The sequence below is a fragment of the Phycodurus eques genome, chromosome 5, assembly GCF_024500275.1.
Source record: "Phycodurus eques isolate BA_2022a chromosome 5, UOR_Pequ_1.1, whole genome shotgun sequence".
NCBI lineage: Eukaryota > Metazoa > Chordata > Actinopteri > Syngnathiformes > Syngnathidae > Phycodurus > Phycodurus eques.
The window spans coordinates 3,971,184-3,991,790 of record NC_084529.1 but is presented as its reverse complement, the minus strand read 5'-3'; the positions used below and the strand labels follow the sequence as shown (position 1 = coordinate 3,991,790).

At 45.9% G+C, this 20,607-nt stretch overlaps 2 protein-coding genes across 5 annotated transcripts; both read left to right on the top strand.

Moving 5' to 3' along the window:
- Positions 1–1,801: 1,801 nt before the first annotated feature.
- Positions 1,802–12,119, top strand: hyal4 (hyaluronidase 4). 4 transcript variants are annotated; one of them, XM_061677275.1, is made up of 7 exons: positions 1,802–1,885; positions 4,030–4,169; positions 4,403–4,484; positions 7,406–7,987; positions 8,386–8,793; positions 9,317–9,406; positions 11,588–12,119. In XM_061677275.1, exons 4-7 carry the CDS (start codon positions 7,439–7,441, stop codon positions 12,113–12,115), a joined length of 1,575 nt encoding a protein of 524 aa, XP_061533259.1. In that variant the 5' UTR covers positions 1,802–1,885; positions 4,030–4,169; positions 4,403–4,484; positions 7,406–7,438; the 3' UTR covers positions 12,116–12,119. The 4 variants fall into 4 exon arrangements, with proteins under 4 accessions (XP_061533259.1, XP_061533262.1, XP_061533258.1 ...); XM_061677274.1 differs by having other exon boundaries at positions 1,860–1,885; positions 3,873–4,169; XM_061677276.1 differs by lacking the exon at positions 4,403–4,484 and having other exon boundaries at positions 1,860–1,885; positions 3,873–4,169.
- A 2,642-nt stretch (positions 12,120–14,761) lies between these two features.
- On the top strand, positions 14,762–20,098 carry LOC133402935 (hyaluronidase PH-20-like). The gene is made up of 5 exons (XM_061677279.1): positions 14,762–14,854; positions 15,942–16,126; positions 16,407–17,141; positions 17,489–17,578; positions 19,107–20,098. Exons 1-5 carry the CDS (start codon positions 14,767–14,769, stop codon positions 19,434–19,436), a joined length of 1,428 nt encoding a protein of 475 aa, XP_061533263.1. The 5' UTR covers positions 14,762–14,766; the 3' UTR covers positions 19,437–20,098.
- Positions 20,099–20,607: the final 509 nt, after the last annotated feature.

Sequence of the window (20,607 nt, the reverse complement as noted above, 5' to 3'; positions counted from 1 at the left end):
TTCACCCTCGGAGGGGGTGCAAAGAAAAGCGCAGTCATCGTCCCGCATGCTCTTCAAGCTTTGAGAGACGTTACGGGGGTCGCCTTCCCGCCCAGACTTTGGTCTGGGCCGGTCGGCCGCAAGAATTTGGCCGGGAGTCGCGGCGCGGAGACTTCAGCCGACGCGTACGCTGAATTCTCAGCTCCGACGCGACGAGGCCTAGGCGGCGGGCTGCGTAATTGGCCCCCGAATGAGTAGATGTCTAGAATGCGGTCTGCGCTTCTGCTCCTGAATGCATGCGAAGCATACGTCTTCTCTGTGCGCTCCACATGAAGGGAGAAGACTTTTCCTGCTCCTCAGCGAAAAGCTGCTCGCTATCACAACAAACGACGAAACCCCAGGCACAATGGATTTTCCCACATTGAAATGTCCTCAGGAAACATTCAAAAGCTCAAACTGACAATAGCGCTCGGGAAAAGAAACGTATGCCAGAAAACGGAAATAATTACAACAACCAATCAACTGTTTGTGTTGACGTGAAGCCTCCACATTTCCCATCGTTAGAGACGATTAGCATCTGGCCAGCACGACAAGCTAGAACCAGTAAAATATCTGATTGAGTATCAGAGTGTGAAAGTACAGTAATTAAGTTACCAGGGAAAGTAATGACTTTTGAAAAACCTTCCCATTTAATATTTATTGGACTTTAAACCACAACTAGTAGTCATACTATAGGCCGCAATTTACAAAGTGTTTTCTTCACTCCTAAGAGTTAGCGGTAAGTGCTTTGAAATCAATGTAATGTCAAATTTTAAAATAAAAAAATGGTGGTTTAAAATAGTGCCCATTTATGGCCAACATAAACGGGCACCACGTCTTTGGCGATAAACTCTGCGATTGTTTTCCAGCGGAAACCTTTATTGTCGTAAAGATAAAAAAAAATTTTTTTTTTTTTAAAACTCCAGGAAAAAACGGTTTCAAAGTTTGTTTGGTGTCAAGAGAAATTAAGCAAATGCCAGAAGGGAAAAACCAAAAACCTTCTTTTGATTGTAATTTCGTTTCATATTTGCAAAGAGAGAAAAAAAGAAAATTTAAACTGTGATTTTTGTGGGAAAAAAAAAAAAAAATATATATATATATATATATATATATATATATATATATATTTTTTTTTTTTTTTTAATTTTTTTTTTAACGACGTGCCATCCAGCCCTACTTTACGGTGGCCTGGAAGTCCAAAACAATGTGACGAATTGTGAAACACTTTAACATTTCAGAAAACACAAAAACAAAAGACGAAACGTTTTTACAAAAAGACGAACCAAATTCCAAAGAAGCCGGTTGCTAAAGCGAGAGGATGCTAGCGAGAATTCAAGGGAAGAATCGTTCGTCTTTTTGTAAAAGTGTTTCCTATTTTGATTTTGTGTTCTCTGAAATGTTAAAGTGTTTCACAATTTGTTGTATTGTTTTGCACTTCCAGGCCACCGTACTACTTCATTGAATAAGAGTAACGAACGGACAAAATCAGACATCGAAATGTTTGGAAAGAAAGCAGTTTGCGGAGGCCTGCCAACACGCTGCCTCCTGTTGGTTGGAGTGTGAAGTGCAAACACATGCACGTGATCGTGTGCTCCCCGTTCCCGCTTGGCTCTGATATCCTCAAAGGCTTCTTCTGGCTCTCTCTCTTTTTCACTGTGTGTCAACGTCTCTCGCCCCCTCCCGCAATGTAATCACGATGTTGTTTCTCCTCCCTGCAGGCGATGGGCTATAAAAGCCGGCGCGGCGGGCTCGTCTTCCACACAGTCGCACTGACAGGGGCGCACGTCGGACGAGTGGAATGAGTTTGGGGCCGACATGATACCCCCCCCCCCCCCCCCGCAAGACAAAGAACCCACCTCATCTGCAGGTGAGTAATCGGGTAACTGGGGTTAGGACGCATGTGTCATTGTTTTTCTTCACTTTTTGTTTACTGTGTGGTTTATTTTGGGCGCGCCAGCTGTCACGGTACAACTGGAAAAGGGAGGAATGTTCACACCAGGAATGTTGGCTCACCCCGTTTTGAATTTAAAAAAATGCCCAAAGTGGCACTTGTTTTTTTTTTTTGTTTTTTTTTAGAGGTGAGACGTTTACGGTGTAATTGCGGCAAGGGCCAAGAGACGACTTGGAGAAGGCAGAGGTCGTAAAAGTGGCGACACAGGTGTTTTTTTCTGGGGGGGGGGGGGTGATTTTGATGCTAATATTTTGTTTGCTTTTGTGACACCTCAAACTATAAAACAAAACAAAAAACAATAATGGAAAAAGGGCTTTCGATGGCAAAATAGTCATTTAGTTACAGAAAAAAAGGAAGTAAGAAATGCGCTGTGAGCGAAGCTGACTCGCCTTATTTTATTTCTATAATAAGTGTATTTTGTGATCATCTGCAAACCAAAATGAACTTCAAAAGTCTTTTTATTTTAAAATAGATTTTATAATCCAGGAAAAATAATTACACAGCAAATGCGTATTTTAGAGTAGAATCTTTAAAACGTTCAAATTAACAGTAAACTTGTTTTAGTTTAGTCTTTTTTTTTTTTTTTTTTACTTGAATATATTTGATTGAACTTTCAACTGTATTTTAATGAATCAATCGGGAAAACAAAATTGTATGAACTGTAAACCTATTTTATTTGATTCTATTTTTTGGGTGATTCAGGGCTATACAAATAACCTTGACGATTTTTGGTCTTTACTTAACGGTATTGTATTTTATTTTTCATTTCATAACGTGCGAACCAAAATGGCCTTAACTCAGACGTATTTTATTTTATTTTTACGTTTAGGAAAAGCCCCGATTTTTGTTAACGTTTTCGGAAGAGATTAAGGGCAAGTTCCTTTTCTGTAGTGCACCTAGCAAGAGCTGCTTGGATGAGTGTGGTGTGGAAGAACAAGGCCATCAAATAGTTTGGGACGACGGACAGACACTCTGAACCTCTTTTAGTAAGACTGGAAAGAAAGCTTGCAGGTGTCCCAATTCTTTTGTCCATGTAGCGTGTTTTGAATTTGCGGTGTTTTTGTGACGCCGTTCCCAGATGGGTCATCCAAGGATCAAGGTGTGATGTCGGACGGCGTTTTTTGGTGACTGATGGCGCATTTGAGGGATTCCCGTTTTTCTTCATTTTTTTTTTTCTCTTTCTTTTTTGGCTTCTGCTCTCTGGCGCGCCGCCGTCAGGGACTTCAGCTCCAATCCCCAACGTCAAACTCTGTATTTTTGTTGTTCTGCAGTGAACGTGTGGCATATCTCAAGGCACCACTGTACTTCAAAATGTTCTTTTGATCGTTTTACAAGTTTATGTGTGTTTTAATGAGTTAAAATGTGTTTCAGGGGTTGGAGGCGTAAAACTATAAAATCATGTTTTTTTTTTTTTTCTATGTTCTCCATGTATTTCAGATTTTCAACAATCGGCGGCCAAACCTTGGCTCTCGTTTAGAGCTGCAACGAAAGATTCTTTTAAGAATCGATTAGTCTCGTGATAATTTTTTTGATTAATCGATCCCTTGATTTAAAAAAAACAAAAAACAGAACATTATTTCTAACGGACAGTTCAAAATATTTACAAAAATCAATTGATTATTTATCATTTCCTGGTTTGGTCCGTAACATTTGCCAGAAAATCGGCAAAACCGACAATCGTTGTTTTCCGAAGTCAAAGATGATGTCTTATTTTGATGAAACATGAAGATAATCAGTCTGCTTTCTTATGATCGTATATATAATAAATAATATTTACTGTTGAGAGGCTGAAATTCTGAGGATTTAGACAATTTTAAGTGAAACAAGGTCTTAATCGACTAATTTGATAATCAATTAGTTGTCAATTAATCGTTGCACCTCTACGCTCATCTTTTTTTTTTAGTTCTTGTGGTAATGAGGATTACTTTGCTGATGATTGGTCCGGAGTCACAAAGTCCACCCCCCCCCCCCATGCTCCCTTCCTCCCTAACCACCCTGGCGACAGGATGATCCAAAGCTCGTGCCAAAGCGCTTCTCAGATTCACAACATTTTCCAGCAGAAACAATCAGACGGCGTCGCTCTCTCTCTCTCTCGCTCTCTCTCTCGCGCGGATCTGTCGAACGAGGAGAACCCACAAGAACCGCAGGCATCAACAAACGCCGGCTAATCACTTCCAGGCTGTTCTGCGAAAGGGGTCGGGTACGTTTTCTTTTGTAACTTAAAGAACAAGCCAAAATGTAAACATGACATTCAAGGCCTGGCTGCTTCCTGCTGTTGTCCGCATTTCAATTTGCTAGCAGTTTACGAATAGTCGACCAGGACAATGTTTTTCCTCCACAAGACATAGCGACAAGCAGCATTTATCATACACTATCTTCAATTGGCAAGCTTATTTCCATGACAACGGCATCATGACTTGTTTGTTCTTCCAGACCAGTTCAGTGAAGCCAAGCAGTCAGCAGCATATCATGACAACAGAAGCTTATTTCCAGGATAACGACCACTCATATGTCGGTATGTTTTGCTTTACTTCCTGAGCTGAGATGGGCCCAGCAGCCTATCATGCACTCTCTTGACTAAAAGAGCTTCTTTCAATGGCAAAAGTATTCATTTATGACTATCCAACACATCAACAGTCCAATATTTGTGGGAAATTATAGTTCCTAAATTGTGCAAGGCATAGCAACGAGCCGAATAGCATGCACTGTCTTGACTAAAGAAACTTGTCCATGATGGCATGAAAGCGCAATCATCCATATGCCAAGCAGTCACTTTGTTTTCTTCTCCTTGAGTTCTAGAAGCATATCATGTCCCTGTGATGACTAATAAACCTTATTCCCATGAAAACACATCCATTTGTAGACAACGTCGTCTATGTGTGACGACCTACACCTCAACCAGTCTAACGACTAGTTTGTTTTTCCGCCTGAGCTCAGTGAAGCAAAGCAGCCAGCAGCATATCATGCACGGTCATGACGAAAGCATCTTACTTCCATGACAATGGCATGAAATTAAGACGACCCAAAAGTCGACCAGTTTAAAGTTTTATTTCATTTTCTGAGATGAGAGTCGCAGCAGCAAGCAGCATACCATGTACTTTCTTTACTAAGGATTATTCCTGTGGCGATTCCTGTTAAATCAAATCAGAACCTTCTGGAAATCCAGCATGCGGTTAAAAGTCAAGAACAATCAAACGTGAGGTGGAAACCAGGCAGGAAGCCAAAGAAGGGAGCGCCATTGATGGAAGGTCCCGTGAAGGAGGGTCCACACTTCCACAAGTACTTCCTGCCGTTGTCGGGAATTCGATTCATTTTTTCCTTACGACACACTTCCTGCCGGAGGTCCGCAAAGGCCCGTGCGCCCACACCGCAGAGGACTCAAAAGCCGCTAGGAGCCGTGGGCGACGCGTTTGGCGAGCCCGATGGCGTCAAACCACAAGGAGAATTTTGGCACGAGCGTCTGTCATTGAGGCTTCGGCTCTGGTCGGGAGAGTTCGTCTCCTCGCTCCGTGCAGTCCCCGGATGTCGCTGTAGACGTTAAGTCTTGCCGGTCGAACAATAATTGGCTGAAAAATCGATGAACTCGTCGACTGGCAGCCGTTTGACTGAACTCGCAAAACCCACAGATGATTGTGTTCTGTCGCAATGTAAACACCGAAAGAGAGAGCAGACCGCCAACCATTTTGAAACGGAGAGCTACTTCTCAGGTCCTCATGAATGTGAAAAGATGTAAAACACACTTCTGAAATAACACATTTGCTCAAATGATCTTTAATAACATATGTAGAGCTCTGCCAGTGTTTACATTTTTACAACATCACAATGTCCCATCACTGGTGAGCAGTTTTTAGCTACTCATGTTCCACATTGGTGACCCCTGGAGTACTCTCTTCTTTCACCAGAAAAAAAAAACTTTTGTTTCTAGAGTTTTCCGTTCTTTAGTAATCAGGAGGAGAGCATGTTTTGGTTTTCACCAAAAAGACCAGTTTCATTCCAAAAAGCGGGGGGGGGGGGGGGAAATCGAGCTTTTCGTGAAAAACATTTCAAGCAGATCAGTGATGTTGACGCCGTGTTTTGCTTCTGTGACAACTCAAACTATAAAATAACGAAGACAAGACTGACAGAGGGCTTTTGATGGCAAAAGAATCATTTATTCATAGATAGACAACTAAGATAACACTAAGTGACGCTGACTCACCGCCTGGCTCGAGTTGAATGTCAGTGGCTTTTTTTCATGCCCTATGTCGTTCACTGCATGAACAGCGTCATATTTTCTCACCATCGCGTCAGACACCGCCATCTGCAGGGATCCGTCAGTCACAGTGGTTCGCAAACCGGAGCAAGGTGGGCGAGATCCTCCTTCACGCGAAAACGCTAGAAAATGGTGGCCGTAAAGATTACATTAGATTAGATTCCAGTTGACGAGTTTCAACGTCGATGGCAGTGAATGAGTTGAGAGATTTGTTCCAATGCTTGCGAATAGACGAACATGCCCCACAGACAGACGTTACCCCAAAGGTTTTCCAAGAGTGGAAGCTGCTGTAGCTTTCACTTTTCACTTATTGCAAAATACTTTTGTCCAAACACCACATTTTCTTTTTTCCACTTCCTGTACCTTTCTCAATACTTTGGACCAAACTCCACATTTCTTTTTCTTTCCACTTCCTGTAAGTGTCCCAATGCTTTTGCCAGGTTCATATTTTATTTCCTATAGGTACCCCCATACTTTAGCATTTCGAATGCTGTCTGGAACATTGGAACCACTGCAAAACAGCATATTATACTTATATTAAAGCATTTACGTTGGTTGCAGAGTTTTTCGCTGATCCTAAACTGATTTTGTGCAGCGTGTCAACTGAGATGTCGTTACACTGGCTAAATTCCTCCAGCTTTGGTTCCCATAAATCCTCTTAAGAGACCTCGTAAAATGTTTTTTTTTTTTTTTAACATCATTCAGCAGTGTTTTCGCTCGCAGACATTTCCCTCTGTTATTAAAAGTCTCCAAAAGTCAGTAATGATCTTTGGAATGTAGCGCATTAAAGCGACAGGAATGACTGCTTCAATCAGTGGAATACCGGGCGGGTTGAATAATACATTTGATCAAATAATTCAAGTTTATTTGGCGAGATGATTTTTTTTGGTTTTGTTTTTTTGCTGCGATCAGACAGGAGCACGTTTACAAAAGCACAATCTGCTTTGCCAACTTGGTGGTTCTGTTGCTATATTTAGCGACTTTTCGCACACTTCTCGCACCTTTTGTTTTTTAAAAACATGACAAGCGACATAAATTCCCGTTTAAGAAATGGAATCAGTTTGGCATTGTTTTACGTACTCTCAGGGAGATTCTTTTCCAAAGAGGAAGCACTAATTTTCACGTTATCTGTTGTAAGGCCATATCGCGCAACTCCAGTTAAATATTTGCCCCGTTCTCCTCAGGATGATTGACAGTCCCCGCACCTGATCACCAGGATGCCCGCAGGGCCGGCGGGCGCTCCATCTTCCAGCCAGCCCGCGGTCCCGGTCGCCCTCACCTTCTCGCGGCTGCTTCTGCTCCTGCACGCCGCCCTGGCCCAGAAGCCGGCCCGGCTGCCCCTGGTGGGCCGCAAGCCGTTCGTGGCCGCCTGGAACGCGCCGCTGGACATGTGCGCTATCAAGTACAACGTCAGCGTCAACCTGGAGCGGCTCTTCCACATCCGCGGCAGCCCCCGCGCCGGCTGGACCGGCCAGAACGTCACCATCTTCTACGCCAACCGGCTGGGCTACTACCCGCGCTACACGGCGCAGGGCGAGGCGGTGCACGGCGGCGTCCCGCAGAACGGCAGCCTGGACGTGCACCTGTTCAAGGCCTACGAGGACATCGAGCACTTCATCCCCTCCGAAGACTTCCGAGGCCTGGCCGTCATCGACTGGGAGTTCTGGCGGCCGCAGTGGAGCCGCAACTGGCACAAGAAGGACGTGTACCGGCGTATGTCGCGGGAGCTGACCGCCAAAGCGTACCTTAACGTGACGGCGGCGCAGGTGAGGGTCGCGCCTTCCTAACAGTCGCTCCAATACTACAGAATGCTGTAGCGCAGATTTTGGAATATATGCCTGCGCTCTGTATGTGTTAAAGTAGGAGTTGTTAGAAGGTCCGTTGTCTTCGAGTATACGCCTCTCGTCGTTTTCACTCTACCACACAAACCCGAAAACATTTCACTATGTCATATATATATGTCATATATTATTTTGTGCGTTTGAAAAAAAAAAAAAAAAAAAAAGAACATTTAAAAATCTGATCTTTTTCAGCCGATACGATCAGCTGAAAATCGCTATAGCGACAACTGCAGTTCAACTGGACACAAACGTTAGCGAACGCCTCGGGTAGAAGCACTTTGTGGCCAATTCTCAAATCCGTGAATTGTTGGACTTGCTTTCAGGTGGAGGAGCTGGCGCGGCGCCGCTTCGAGAAGAGCGCCCGGGCCTTCATGCAGCGGACGCTCCAGCTGGGCACGCGCCTGCGCCCCAACGGCCTTTGGGGCTTCTACCTCTACCCGGACTGCCACAACTACAACCTCCACGAGGACGACTACACCGGCCTGTGCCCGCTGCCGGAGAGTCTGAGGAACGACGAGCTGCGCTGGCTGTGGAACAGCAGCACGGCGCTCTACCCGTCGGTCGCCATCCGCAAGTCGCACACCAACAGCGTGGGCAAGCTGCACTTTGCCCGCCACCGCGTGCGGGAGGCGCTGCGCGTGGCCTCGCTCACCTCCAACGACTACGACCTCCCCACGTACGTCTACCTGAGGCTGGGATACCGTGACGAGCCGCTCACCTTCCTCACCACGGTAACGGACGTCTGTTACGCTGCAACGTGTGAAATCAACCGAGAATTTTCCTACCACCTTCAGATTTTCTTCAGATTTTTAAGTTCGGTTGGAAACAACACAGAACCTCTAAACCTCTCATTGAGAGAGACGTGATGAAAACAAACCTTCAGCTAATTAGGCCACGGCGGCCACGCTTAATGCTAACAGTGTGACACTGCGCATTCCGCTTGCATTTTGCATGCCGCCAATTGTGGTAAACAGCGGTCCAAAGAATACCGTAATTTCTCATGTATAATGTGCATTTTTCCCCCCCCCAAAAAATTGTCAATAGTGCGCATTATACATAGCTATAGGAGAAAATAAAAAAGCTTTCCCATTTTATAAATGTATGCCGCCATCTAGAGGTTTTGAAATAGCTGTACAATTTCATACCAATGTCACCGCCACCTGACGGTTCACACAGTGCAAGCCAGTTGTTTTTGTTAAGTAGCTACATGCTAAGTCACACCTTAACCTTGAGCTCGCTGTGTCCTCTGCGCAGAAGGACTTGGTCCAGACCATCGGCGAGAGCGCGGCGCTGGGAGCCGCCGGATTCGTCATCTGGGGCGACCTCAACCTGACCACGTCGCGGGTGAGCAACTGAACCTGCTCTTCTTCTTCTTCTTCTTCCCTACGACGCGCTGCAACCTCACACAAACTGACTACAAACACATTTCAAATAAGTTCTGAGGACCGGGGTTCAATCCCAAAAACATGCATGGTAGGTTGAATGAAGACTCCAAATTGCCCGTAGGTGTGAATGTGAGTGCGAATGGTTGTTTTTTTGTATGTGCCCTGCGATTGGCTGGCAACCAGTTGAGGGGGTCTCCCGCCTCCTGCCCGATGATAGCTGGGATAGGCTCCAGCACGCCCGCGACCCGCGCGAGGAGAAGCGGCTCAGAAAATGGATGGATGGATGGATGGATGGATTGATGGAACGTCACATGGTCTACTGGAGTGTCTGAGAATAATTGACGATCGAAAAGAATCACAACACGTCGTTAAAAATGTCGACATTTACACCTTTTGCCTCTTAAAGGCCGCTAAACACGTGGCGAAGCAAAAAAATAATAATCGAAATTTTAGCCAACTAGCTTGACAGCCAGTTTAGCGCACAACTATGCATCTAAATTATATGCTGTAAAATTAACTCTTGTTATAAATGCCTCAGTCCAAGTTCAACGATAGTGAAGTCATTCACCGCCTGAACTTTTCTATTCGTCTACTGCCACCGATGAATGTGTTCGCCGAGTATGTTTTTCAACCGCGAGGCGTAGAATTGGGTCTGGCATGACCAACGGATCCCCGCAGATGGCGATGTTGCGTCGCTTTGGATTTTGGACCTGCGCCGCTTTTCAGTGGAAGATGAAGATTAGGTGGGGAATCTGGGCTCGTCCCGTCAATTAGGAGGGAGCGAAATGCCAACGCGTTGGAAGTCGGACAAGTTTAGGCATCCCAGCAGAGTATTGATGGTATGAACGGGCCACGTGTCGAAAGTAGAACGTGCGTGTCGCAATCCGTGCCCGTGAATGTTGAACCTTCCGCTCAAGCCGTGCGGTGAGTCAGCGTTGCTCACGGCGCGTTCCTTCTTTGTTCTCAGTCTTGTTTTTCTTCTTTGATAGTTTGTGGTATCACCAAAGCAAAACGGGAAATAAAATGAGTGTCAAAGCTTGACATGTTTCTTTTCACACACACTTTCTTTCTTTTAAAAGAGCAAAACAAAAAATGAATACAAACGGTCAAAGTGTGTCACTGAAGAGCATCGTGCTGTTTCAGGGCGATGCTGCCATCTTGGGGATTTGGCGTGGCGCTTTCCTCCATTACCAAAGAGGGCTTCTTTATGGTTTTATGGTTGAAACATCTTTTTTTTTTTCATGATGTGCAAATAAAACGAGGGCTCTGTCTATGTCGGAAAGTCACACTGTTTGTGTCCGCTTTGGAGTGGAACGAGGCTTCTTCCTGCAACGTTTGGGAGTGCGAGCCGTACGACACCCGCACGCACCCAAACAGCAATGACGGCGTGCGCTCCCTTTGCCCTTTGCCCTTGATCCTCTTTTCGTTTGCTCTCCTCTGTCCCTGAAAAAGGAAAAAGTACAGATGAAGGGAATTCTGCAGGTTTGAAATTTGAAATTGTGTTCACTCTTAAAGACGTTTGATCAAATGTTATGTGGGGCGGCGGATACTTTAAAGGCATTAATGGACCGTTTTCAACTGTACAAAAACCAAGCGGATGTGCAAAAGCAGAAAATTTGGGGGCGAAAAACAATGTTGAAAACCGAATCGTATACAAAAACTAGGGCATACGCAAGCCGAGGTTCCACTGTATACGTAATGATATGATGAGGCGATTATACATTTACATTTTGTCACAGTCATCGCGACCCTCTGAAGGAAAGCATAAGTACAATGTGGCCCGTGTCAAAAATGAGTTTGACACCCGTGGTATAGGGTCACAGGTGAGCTGCAGCGTACAACCTAGACTGGTCACCGGGCAATGTCAGGACCCATCGAGAGAAAGGATGGAATGGTCGCCAGTCACGGTCAGGGCACATCTAGACAAACAAAGGGCAGCCTTAATATTGTCTGCTTCAGGTTAAACATCGTAGCCCGGTCTGAAATAATGCTATGCTTGTTAGCCAAAATGCTAATGCTACGCGATGAACTTTCGTAGCCTGACCATGAGCAGTTTGGGCAGTGACGAAAGCGCAACTCAAGCTACTTTCGTACTAATTGGGCCTCATGGATGTTGTTTCTGTTCCTGTTCTCCCTGCAGCACAACTGCACCAAGGTGCGCTGGTTCCTGAGCCACCGGCTGGGCCAGTACATCACCAATGTGACGCGGGCCGCCGAGTTCTGCGGCGACTTCCTGTGCCAGAACAACGGACGCTGCGTCCGCCGCAACCCGGGTGCGCGCCACTACCTGCACCTGAACGCCGCCACCTACAGCATCCGCCCCGCAGGGGGGGACGGAGACTTCACCGTCAGCGGGTGGCACTCGCCCCGGGACCTTCAACTGCTCGAGGAACGCTTCCGCTGTCATTGCTACGAGGGCCACCGAGGCGAGCGCTGCAATAGCGAAAACGAGGTGCGGGAGGATGACGACGGACCGCCGGGTGGCGGCGAGGACGACGACGAGAAGGAGCGGCGGAGGACCGAGTGGGAGGATGAGCAAGGGGGCCGGGCGGAGGAGGGGCGTAGCAGGGCGCCGCCCACCCTGGGCCCTGCTGGTCTTTTGACGCTCTTGATGCTCTTGTTGAACTTTCGCGAAACACTTGGGACACTTTGTTTGTTAGCATGTTAACGGTGACGCGAACATGCTAACATCCGCGGATCACAACGCAGCCCGTATGAATGTAATGACTTGAACCCTCAGTTGTTGGTCAAAAGGTTTGTCGATACAGTGAGCCCTCAAGTCCGCAAACCTGTTTTCCGGGGTTGGTCACGTGATGTTTCGCATATTCCGGTTTGGCGGGATTTAGGGACCCAGACCCGACGCACATAGCAAAAATGTGCAAATAGAAGATGTTCCAAATTAAAAACATTTGTAATTGCCTACATTAATAGTTTAAATCATGCACAACATACTCCAACAATTCTCACACTTACTGAGGATAAAAATAGTGACCACTCACAACAGCTCATGATGGCTACTAACTGCTAGTTGCCGTTAATAACACCTTTTGATTGCTAAGGACACAAAGGATGCTTGGACGCAAGGACACAATAAAAAGTTAACCCTATATGTACATTTTACTTACTTTTCAATCAATAGTTTTAGTTGTGTTCCACAAAAAAATCTGTGAGTGGCAATTCATGAATCAGAAAGGGTTCACTGTAAAAAGAAACAACGATCTGAGCCCACTGGCCGACCGTCTTGCGCTACACTGCTAGCTATGCTAACTACGTGCCAACCCATAACAGTCCGTCCATCTTTTTGTACCCCCGAAAATGTAGCTGAAATTGTTGGCTTTCGTTGCCCGGCGAATGTGAGCTAATGAAGCTAACACACGTGTGTAGCGCCAAAAACATCCGCTTCTACCACTAGTAGGTTGTGCTAGCGTGTTAGCGGCTAGTAGAAACTAATGGTTCTACTGCCAAACAAAAACAACACGAGGCAATGTTGTTGTATAAGAGATATCTCATTCAGACTAAAAGCTTGAGGATTTTTTTTTCTGTGGTTTGGTTCTGTTGAGTCAGTGATGCTAAAAACAACAAAAGGCTTCAAAAAAAGTGACTAAATGACTAACAATAAGCTCTTTGACTCGGTCTGAAGTTTGAAATACTGGTGCTTACGTAGTGAGTCACAACTTCTCATTTCTAAGCCTTTACTCCTTGACTTTATTAGCTTAACCAACCAGGTGTATTTTATCGTACTCTCTTGACTTCATAGCGCTTTTTTTTATTTAGTGGAATTGAACTTGCGGAACTAACCGATTTCCTAGCGTCCGTGCAGCTGCGACAAACACTGAAGAAGAAGTCGACGTCGGCACATAGCCGAGCTCAAGTTATGACTCGGCGCTTTTCTGTGGTTCTTAACTTCCTCCTCCTCCAAAGTTCATCAAACCCAAGTGTGTGTGAACCAGTCGGGAACCCACCCCCCAACGCCTACTAACCCTCCTGAATCAGATCAGCACCAAACTGTACGCTTTCATACAAATGGTTAGTCAGAATATGATAGTCGTGAGGTTATTTTGATATCGCTGCCATGAAAACAATCTGGGGAAAATAAATATCAATACTGTACGTGTATGGATGGTAACATTCTCTGTTTTGACACACAAGCGTCAAATATTGATTGTCATTGCTACAATAGCTAAACGACAAATGAAAGCGTGCAATGTATTATTATGTTCTGCCAAAGGTCAAGTTTGTTTGTATAGCCCTTCATCACAAAAGAGTCTCAAAGGGCTTCACAGGCCCACTGTTGGCAATGATTAACAACAACCCCCAACCTAACCCCAAACCCCATCGAGCAGGGAAAAATTCAAAAGTGGGAGAAACATACTGAATCTGAAGCCATTCAAATTTGAAGGATTCTTCCTTAGTTCAAACTCCGTCTCACCACAAAGTGGCGATAGGCCAAGTATTTTTCACGTGATATCGATAACTAACCAATGTAACTTCCTCGGTAGAGGTAAGATATTTAGTCATACTTGGTCATAGGTGTCAAACTCAAGCCCTGGGGGCCAGATCCAGCCCGCCATCATTTCATGTTGCCTGTGAAAGCAAATCATCTGACTTCAATGAATGTTGCTAAAATCTGTTACCAAGATTTCAAGCTATCAAATATAATAAACAATAATGCTGAGATATTGCATTTTTTATTTAGTTGAACAAACTATTATCCTTGCCTTCCGACTTCAAAACTAGTTATCCCTAAATTTCTTGTGTATATGTAATAATCTGATGAGGCGATTAATCATTTCTGTGGTTTCAGTGTCATAACGAGCCCCTGCGGGAAATTGGAACTACAACGTGACCAAAATGAGTCGGACACGCCTGCACTCGATCATCTTGTGTATCTCACATCATAGCAGCAAGTTGAAAACACAAAAACTCAAAACTGATTTCCTGGGTGTGGTCCAACACAGCACTTCCTTCTTGTGATTTTTCTGATTTTCATCTCACCTGGCGACTAATCAACCGCAACAATGACTGTTTTTGTACTTTTAATGTCATGATTGTAGCGTAAAACGTGCGGCACATGAATGTAAATACGCTGCAAATAAACCATGTTACCAATTATACCGATTCTCCTTTTTCCAACGACCGTACAACGGCAAAAAGTGTGATGTCAATGAATGTGAAGGACTAAACCGTTGTCTGTTTTGTTTTGTGGGGGGGGGGGTGATTGTAGAAAAGTGGAAGATGTGATCAACCAACACCAGATGGACGATGACTAATAAACAAAAGAATGTTAGCGCAATGCAGTTAGTGCAAGGTGACCAATGAATGCGCGGTTTCCTGTTTCACACGACAAGTAGCCGAAAAGAACCGAAGAGTGAAATTCACACTTCACTCGCACACAGAAGAGACACAGGTACCATCTTATTTTTGCACTATTTCAACCATGAACAATTATAATTAGGATATTTATATTTACAACCTCTCTCGCACAATCACAATCAAGCAATATTGTGATTTCTTTTTTAATCCAATGTATTTGAAGTCATTTATTTGGACTTTTATCATGTTAATATTGAAACGCATTCGTGTGATAATTCATTGCTATTTTCACATTTCTAACTTGTGACAGTAGAAGTGGCATTTATACAAGAAGGTCGGGTCTTGAATTGCCCTGATTTAAATATTTATACTGAATCAGGAATCATGAGTCCAAGGTCTCCATTAGCCAGGATCCTTGTATGAGTCCTCTTGGTTGGCTGCCGCTAAAGATGATTTGGTTGTATTGGTTCACAGACTTCTTGAAGGACTCTGATGATTCAGTTGTATCGGTTCACTGCCTTGTCTTGGAAGAATCACAATAGAAGAGATTCAGTATTATTGGCTCACTGTTGACGGATTTACTAGAAACAAAGCAGATTCCAATGTTGAAATGATTCGGTTGTGCTTGTGTGTGTCTTTAATGTTTGTTGCTTGTAATAAAATATATTTGGACAAATTATTCGGTTGTATCGGTTTAGTGATTCATCTTCACAGCCTTAGATCATCACGGACCATGGACTACAATGACTTGGTTGCGTCGGTTTTCTGACTTGAGTTAACGGACTGATAAGAAACACCTCCATTTTTCAATATGTCAGTTAGATGACTCGACTACGGGATTCAGATGATTCGGATGTAGTAGCGGTTCACTGACCCCAGCTAGGAGTATCACTGGATAGACCAGGGACTCAAATGATTCACTGACTCAGTGGACTGACTGCCAACTCACATGATCTGGTTGTATCGGTTCCCTGCCTCCTGTTAACGGACCTTACCGCAGCCGATTCAGAAAATTTTGATGTTGTGGTTGACTGACTCAAGTCAGCGTTAACAATTCTGACTCAAATGAAGCTGAGTGACTCGGTAACCCAGGTCCATAAAATTAACCACCACTAAATTATATCTAGAGACAAGACGTTGATGATTTGGAACCATGTAAAAGTGTTGCTCTCCTTTCTTAGTCCCGAACATCACAATGTTCCTGCACTTCCTGTCCTGCGTCATCATGGGTTTCACCCCCACGGCCGCCACCTTGCCGCCCACAGAGCCGCCCCTGATACCCAAGCACCCCTTTGTTGCCGTATGGAACGCTCGCACTGAAGAGTGTCAGCGTCTGGACATCCCGCTGGACACTGCTGCCTTCCAGGTAGCCTACAGAGCTATAAAAACACACCCCCAAATTGCAACATGATCACAATGACCAAATTGACGGACATTTAAATAATTATAGTTTGTCCTTTTGTCATCATTTTGTGACTGATTTAACCCATTCCAACAGCGTCTCACATTCAACATTTCAACAACATTTCATACATTCCACAGTATTTCAATTCACCATCCGCTCTTCACCATTCCCCTGCAATTTCTACAGAAATTGCATTTTCTAGTTGCTTCGTGACGCTCCGTTTGGTTATCACTTCTTTCAGGCGGTGACCACGCCGGCCTCCGTTCCTGGCCAGTTCCTGACCATGTTCTATGAGGACCGGCTGGGCTTCTATCCCAAGGTTGACCCGGCCAGGCAAACACGCCGCGCGGGCGGCGTCCCTCAAAACGGCAACCTGACGGCGCACCTGCTCAAGGCGAGGCGTCAAATCGAGCGATACATAGCTGAGGACGAATCCCCGGGCCTCGCCGTCATCGACTGGGAATCCTGGCGACCCCTTTGGGCCCAGAACTGGGGCGCCAAGCGGATCTACCAAAAGCTGTCCATCGCTAACACCCTACAAGCCTCCCCATTCTTGTCCGTGAGGAAGATCTCGCAGCTGGCCGTGGATCAGTTCCAGAGGGCCGGGCGGGACTTCATGGAGAGGACCATCGAGCTCGGGGTGGGGGAGCGTCCGAGCCGCCGTTGGGGATTCTACTTGTTCCCCAACTGCTACAACTACGAGTGGGACCGGCCCGACTACACGGGGAGGTGCTCTGCCAAGGCCCGCAAGCAAAACCAGGAGCTGATGTGGCTCTGGGACCACAGCACTGCCCTCTTCCCGTCTGTCTACCTGCACCCCGCCCTGAGGGATTCCCCCCAGGCAGCTCTCTATGTGCGGTATCGCGTCCGCGAGGCCCTGAGGGTGGCGGCCCTGCCCAAACGGCCGTACACCGTGCCCACCTACGTCTACTCCAGACCCCTGTATCGAGGCCAGAACAGGATATTTGAGACCCCGGTGAGTCTCGCTGCTTTAGCCTCCTTTCCCACCGCCTGTCCCGCTCAGCTTTTCCCCTCATGTCGTCATTGTTCTGGGCTAACCTCCTGGTTTATGGGGTCAGCAGCCCTTTTCACGCAGAGTGTGTGAATTTTCATAATTAACAATCACTTCTCCCACCCTGTTGTGTTGACAGCAGACAAAAAAACTTATACATCACACCAGACTAATGTTATCTGAGTGTAAGTGTTTGTGTGTGAAAGTGCACAGTTACGGTATATTCCGCGTTTGCGGCGTTTTGTGTGAAAGTCTGAACACTATCTATTTTGTGGTGGAAAAAAACAAATCGAGTGTAACTGACTTCCCAGGCGGACCTGGTGAGCACGGTGGGAGAGTCGGCCGCCCTGGGGGCCGCCGGCGTGGTCATGTGGGGCGGAGGCAGAGACTACAATGACAAGGTAACCATGGCAACAAGCGAGCAACCGTAGTCCACCACCATGAATCAGCAAATGATCCTGTGACATTTGTAGTTCCTCTTTTAGAAGGAAATATGCAACAGACGACACAAAGTGACGCACTTTAAATGCGACCGTGCTTCTGTGCTGCATTCCTGGGCCATCCTCAGCAACCACAACTGAAATCAAGCGTTTTCCAGAACTGCCAATGGGTCTTTCACATCTGTATGGAGATGTTTGGTCCCATTCTTCCTTGCGCAATTGTTTGAATACAGCAACACTGGAGGCTTTTCAAGCATGAACTGGTGCCACAGCATTTCAACCTTATTCAAATCTGGACTTTGACCAGGCCTCTCCAAAACCTTGTTTGAAGCCATTCAGAAGTTGATTTGCTGGTGTGATTTGAATCGTTAGCCAAGTGCGCTTCAGCTTGAGGTCACAAACTGATGGCTGAACATTCTCCTTCAGGATTTTCTGGTCAAGAGCAGAATTCATGGTTCCGTCAATTACGGCAAGTTGTCCAGGTCCTGAAGGAGAAAAGCGGCCCCACACCATCACACTACCACCGCTACGTTTGACCGTTGGTATGATGTTCGTTTTCTGAAATGCTGTGCAATATTTACGCCAAATGTAACGAAACACACTTTCCAAAAAGTTCAACCTTCATCTCGTCAGTAAATATAATATTCTCCCAAAAGTCTTGGAAATCATTCCGATGTTTGTTTTTGCAAAAGCAAGACAAGCCTTTATATTCTTTTTGGTCAGCAATGGTTTTGGACTTGGAACTCTGCCATGGATGCCATTTTTGCCAGGTCTCCTCCTTCTTGTGTCATGAACTCTGACCTTACTGAGGCAAGGGAGGCCAACAGTTGTTTAGAAGTTGTGCTGGGTTCCTTTGTGACCTCTTGGATGAGGCGTCCCCGTTATTTTTGGAGGCCGGCCACTGCAGGGAAGGTTTACCACTGTTCCATTACTTTTTCACACAGGGCCAGGTAGCTTTGAAGTTTTTCTTCCCTTAAGAAAGGAAATCACCATTTTAAATGGATTTTATGTTTACTTGAGTTCTGATATTTACATTTATTTGATGGTATTACACATTAACGTGGGGAAACTATGCATCCATCCATCCATCCACTTTCCATACTACTTCTCCCGCGGGTGGTGTGCATGCTGGCACCTATCTCAGCTGACTCTGGGCGGGAGGCGGGGTAGACCCTGAACTAGTTGCCAGCCAATAGCAGGGCATATGTAAACAAACAACCATTCACAGTCACATTCACACCTACGGGCAAATTAGTCTTCAATTAACCTACCATGCATGTTTCTGGGATGTGGGAGGAAACAGGAGTACCCGGTGAAAACCCACGCAGGGACAAACTCCAAACAGTCAAGGCCGAATTTGAACCCGGTCATCAAAACTGTGAGGCAGATGTGTTCACCAGTCGTCCACCGTGCCGCCCATGGACAACTATGCAAAAATAAAGGAACAATTCTTTCTGTGAGTCTTCCAGTCTCTCTGCATCCCTTTCAGGCATCCTGCCAGGCGCTTTCGGACTACCTGACGTCCACGCTCAACCCGTACCTAGCCAACGTGACGGCGGCAGCCATGTTGTGCAGCCGCGCCCTGTGCCAGGGGCGCGGCCGCTGCGTCCGACGTACCTTCAACTCGTCCGTCTACCTCCACCTGGACGCCGGCCGCTTCGGCATCCTGCGAGCCGACAGGAAGTATGTGGCGGTGGGCCTCCCTTCCGCCCAAAACCTGGACGACTGGGCCCAAAAGTTCACGTGCCAGTGCTACGGCGGACAAGACTGCGAGCCGCAACTCACGCCGCCCGCCGGTATCCAGGTCATCAGGGTGTGAGGTGGCACCGCAGCGCCCATTAACTGGTAGCCGGAGGAATGAAACAGCACAGCAACACACTGTACAGTGGTACCGTGACGTACGATTATTCGTGCGATGCCCGGCGTGTGGGCAAGGAGAGCCGCAGTCACCGTTTGTTGAATGCCATAAAATGCAAAATGAGAACCGTCACAAGGAGTGACCTGATGTCACACACCTGGCCACGCCCTTTTTTAGGCAAGCGTCCAACACACGAATCCAAAGTGAACTGAGGAGCTTCATTCAGACAGCAGTAGCCCTTTACTGCCATCCGGTGGCGTATTGGTGCCAGGGAACTATGTTGAATTGAGTTAAGGGGTTTCATTTCGACAAACATAAAAGCTTTGCTGCCATCTTGCGGCATTGGTAGATCATTTTAAACATTGCTGTTTTTGGCGATTTGCGGCAAGACTCGGTGGTGGGAGTTCAAATTTATAAAACCGATTATTTCTTTACATTCTGTTATGTTTTACAATGACATTTTTTTTGTTCATTTTGAACATGTAACAAAAAATGGGGACGTTTTTTGGGGGGGGGCTGGAATTGCTTAATGGCTTTTTAAATTAATTCCAATGGGAAAATGTATTTGATAAACATGCAAATTGAGTTACAAGCTAGGCCATGGAATGAATTACACTCGTAAGTCAAGGTACCACTGTGCTGTGTTTATTATTAAAAAGCATGCATTTCATTTTTGTGTTACTTTGCATTAAAATACAAATGTTATCAAAAGCAACGAAGACATGAGTTTGTTTTTTGTTTGCCACGCGCACACGAAAAAGACAAAAACTCCAATTTTGGCCAATTTAGCCTTGTTCGCCTTTGAGAGCAATCAAGACAAAATCTCTCAGGCAAGACACCCGCAAAGGGGCCCAAAGGAGCCTAAAATGGCCGCTCGAAAGCAAAATGGATTTGGATGAATTTTCCAAATGATCCCAGAGGCCCAAGATCCCTGGAATCCTTCATGTGTGGCTTTTGGAGACTTTCTGGCGGGTCAACTCATGATAGACAGACCTACCAAAAGTCCATTTGGATTCGGGGGCTGATCGGACAAGAGCCCCAGATTGCAAATCACTGTCCTTCCCGTCCTCTGACCAATCCTGTGGCGGCAATCAGGCGGAGCCAGCCAATTAGCAGGTCCCACCTGCTTACA

Excerpts from the sequence above, each read along its gene's own strand:
- LOC133402935 (XM_061677279.1), top strand. The coding sequence starts at position 14,767 with ATGCGCGGTTTCCTGTTTCACACGACAAGTAGCCGAAAAGAACCGAAG. Across the intron at positions 16,127-16,406 it reads TGGACACTGCTGCCTTCCAG|GCGGTGACCACGCCGGCCTC; the intron begins GTAGCCTACAGA and ends CACTTCTTTCAG. Across the intron at positions 17,142-17,488 it reads ACAGGATATTTGAGACCCCG|GCGGACCTGGTGAGCACGGT; the intron begins GTGAGTCTCGCT and ends CTGACTTCCCAG.
- hyal4 (XM_061677275.1), top strand. The coding sequence starts at position 7,439 with ATGCCCGCAGGGCCGGCGGGCGCTCCATCTTCCAGCCAGCCCGCGGTC. Across the intron at positions 7,988-8,385 it reads TTAACGTGACGGCGGCGCAG|GTGGAGGAGCTGGCGCGGCG; the intron begins GTGAGGGTCGCG and ends ACTTGCTTTCAG. Across the intron at positions 9,407-11,587 it reads TCAACCTGACCACGTCGCGG|CACAACTGCACCAAGGTGCG; the intron begins GTGAGCAACTGA and ends TTCTCCCTGCAG.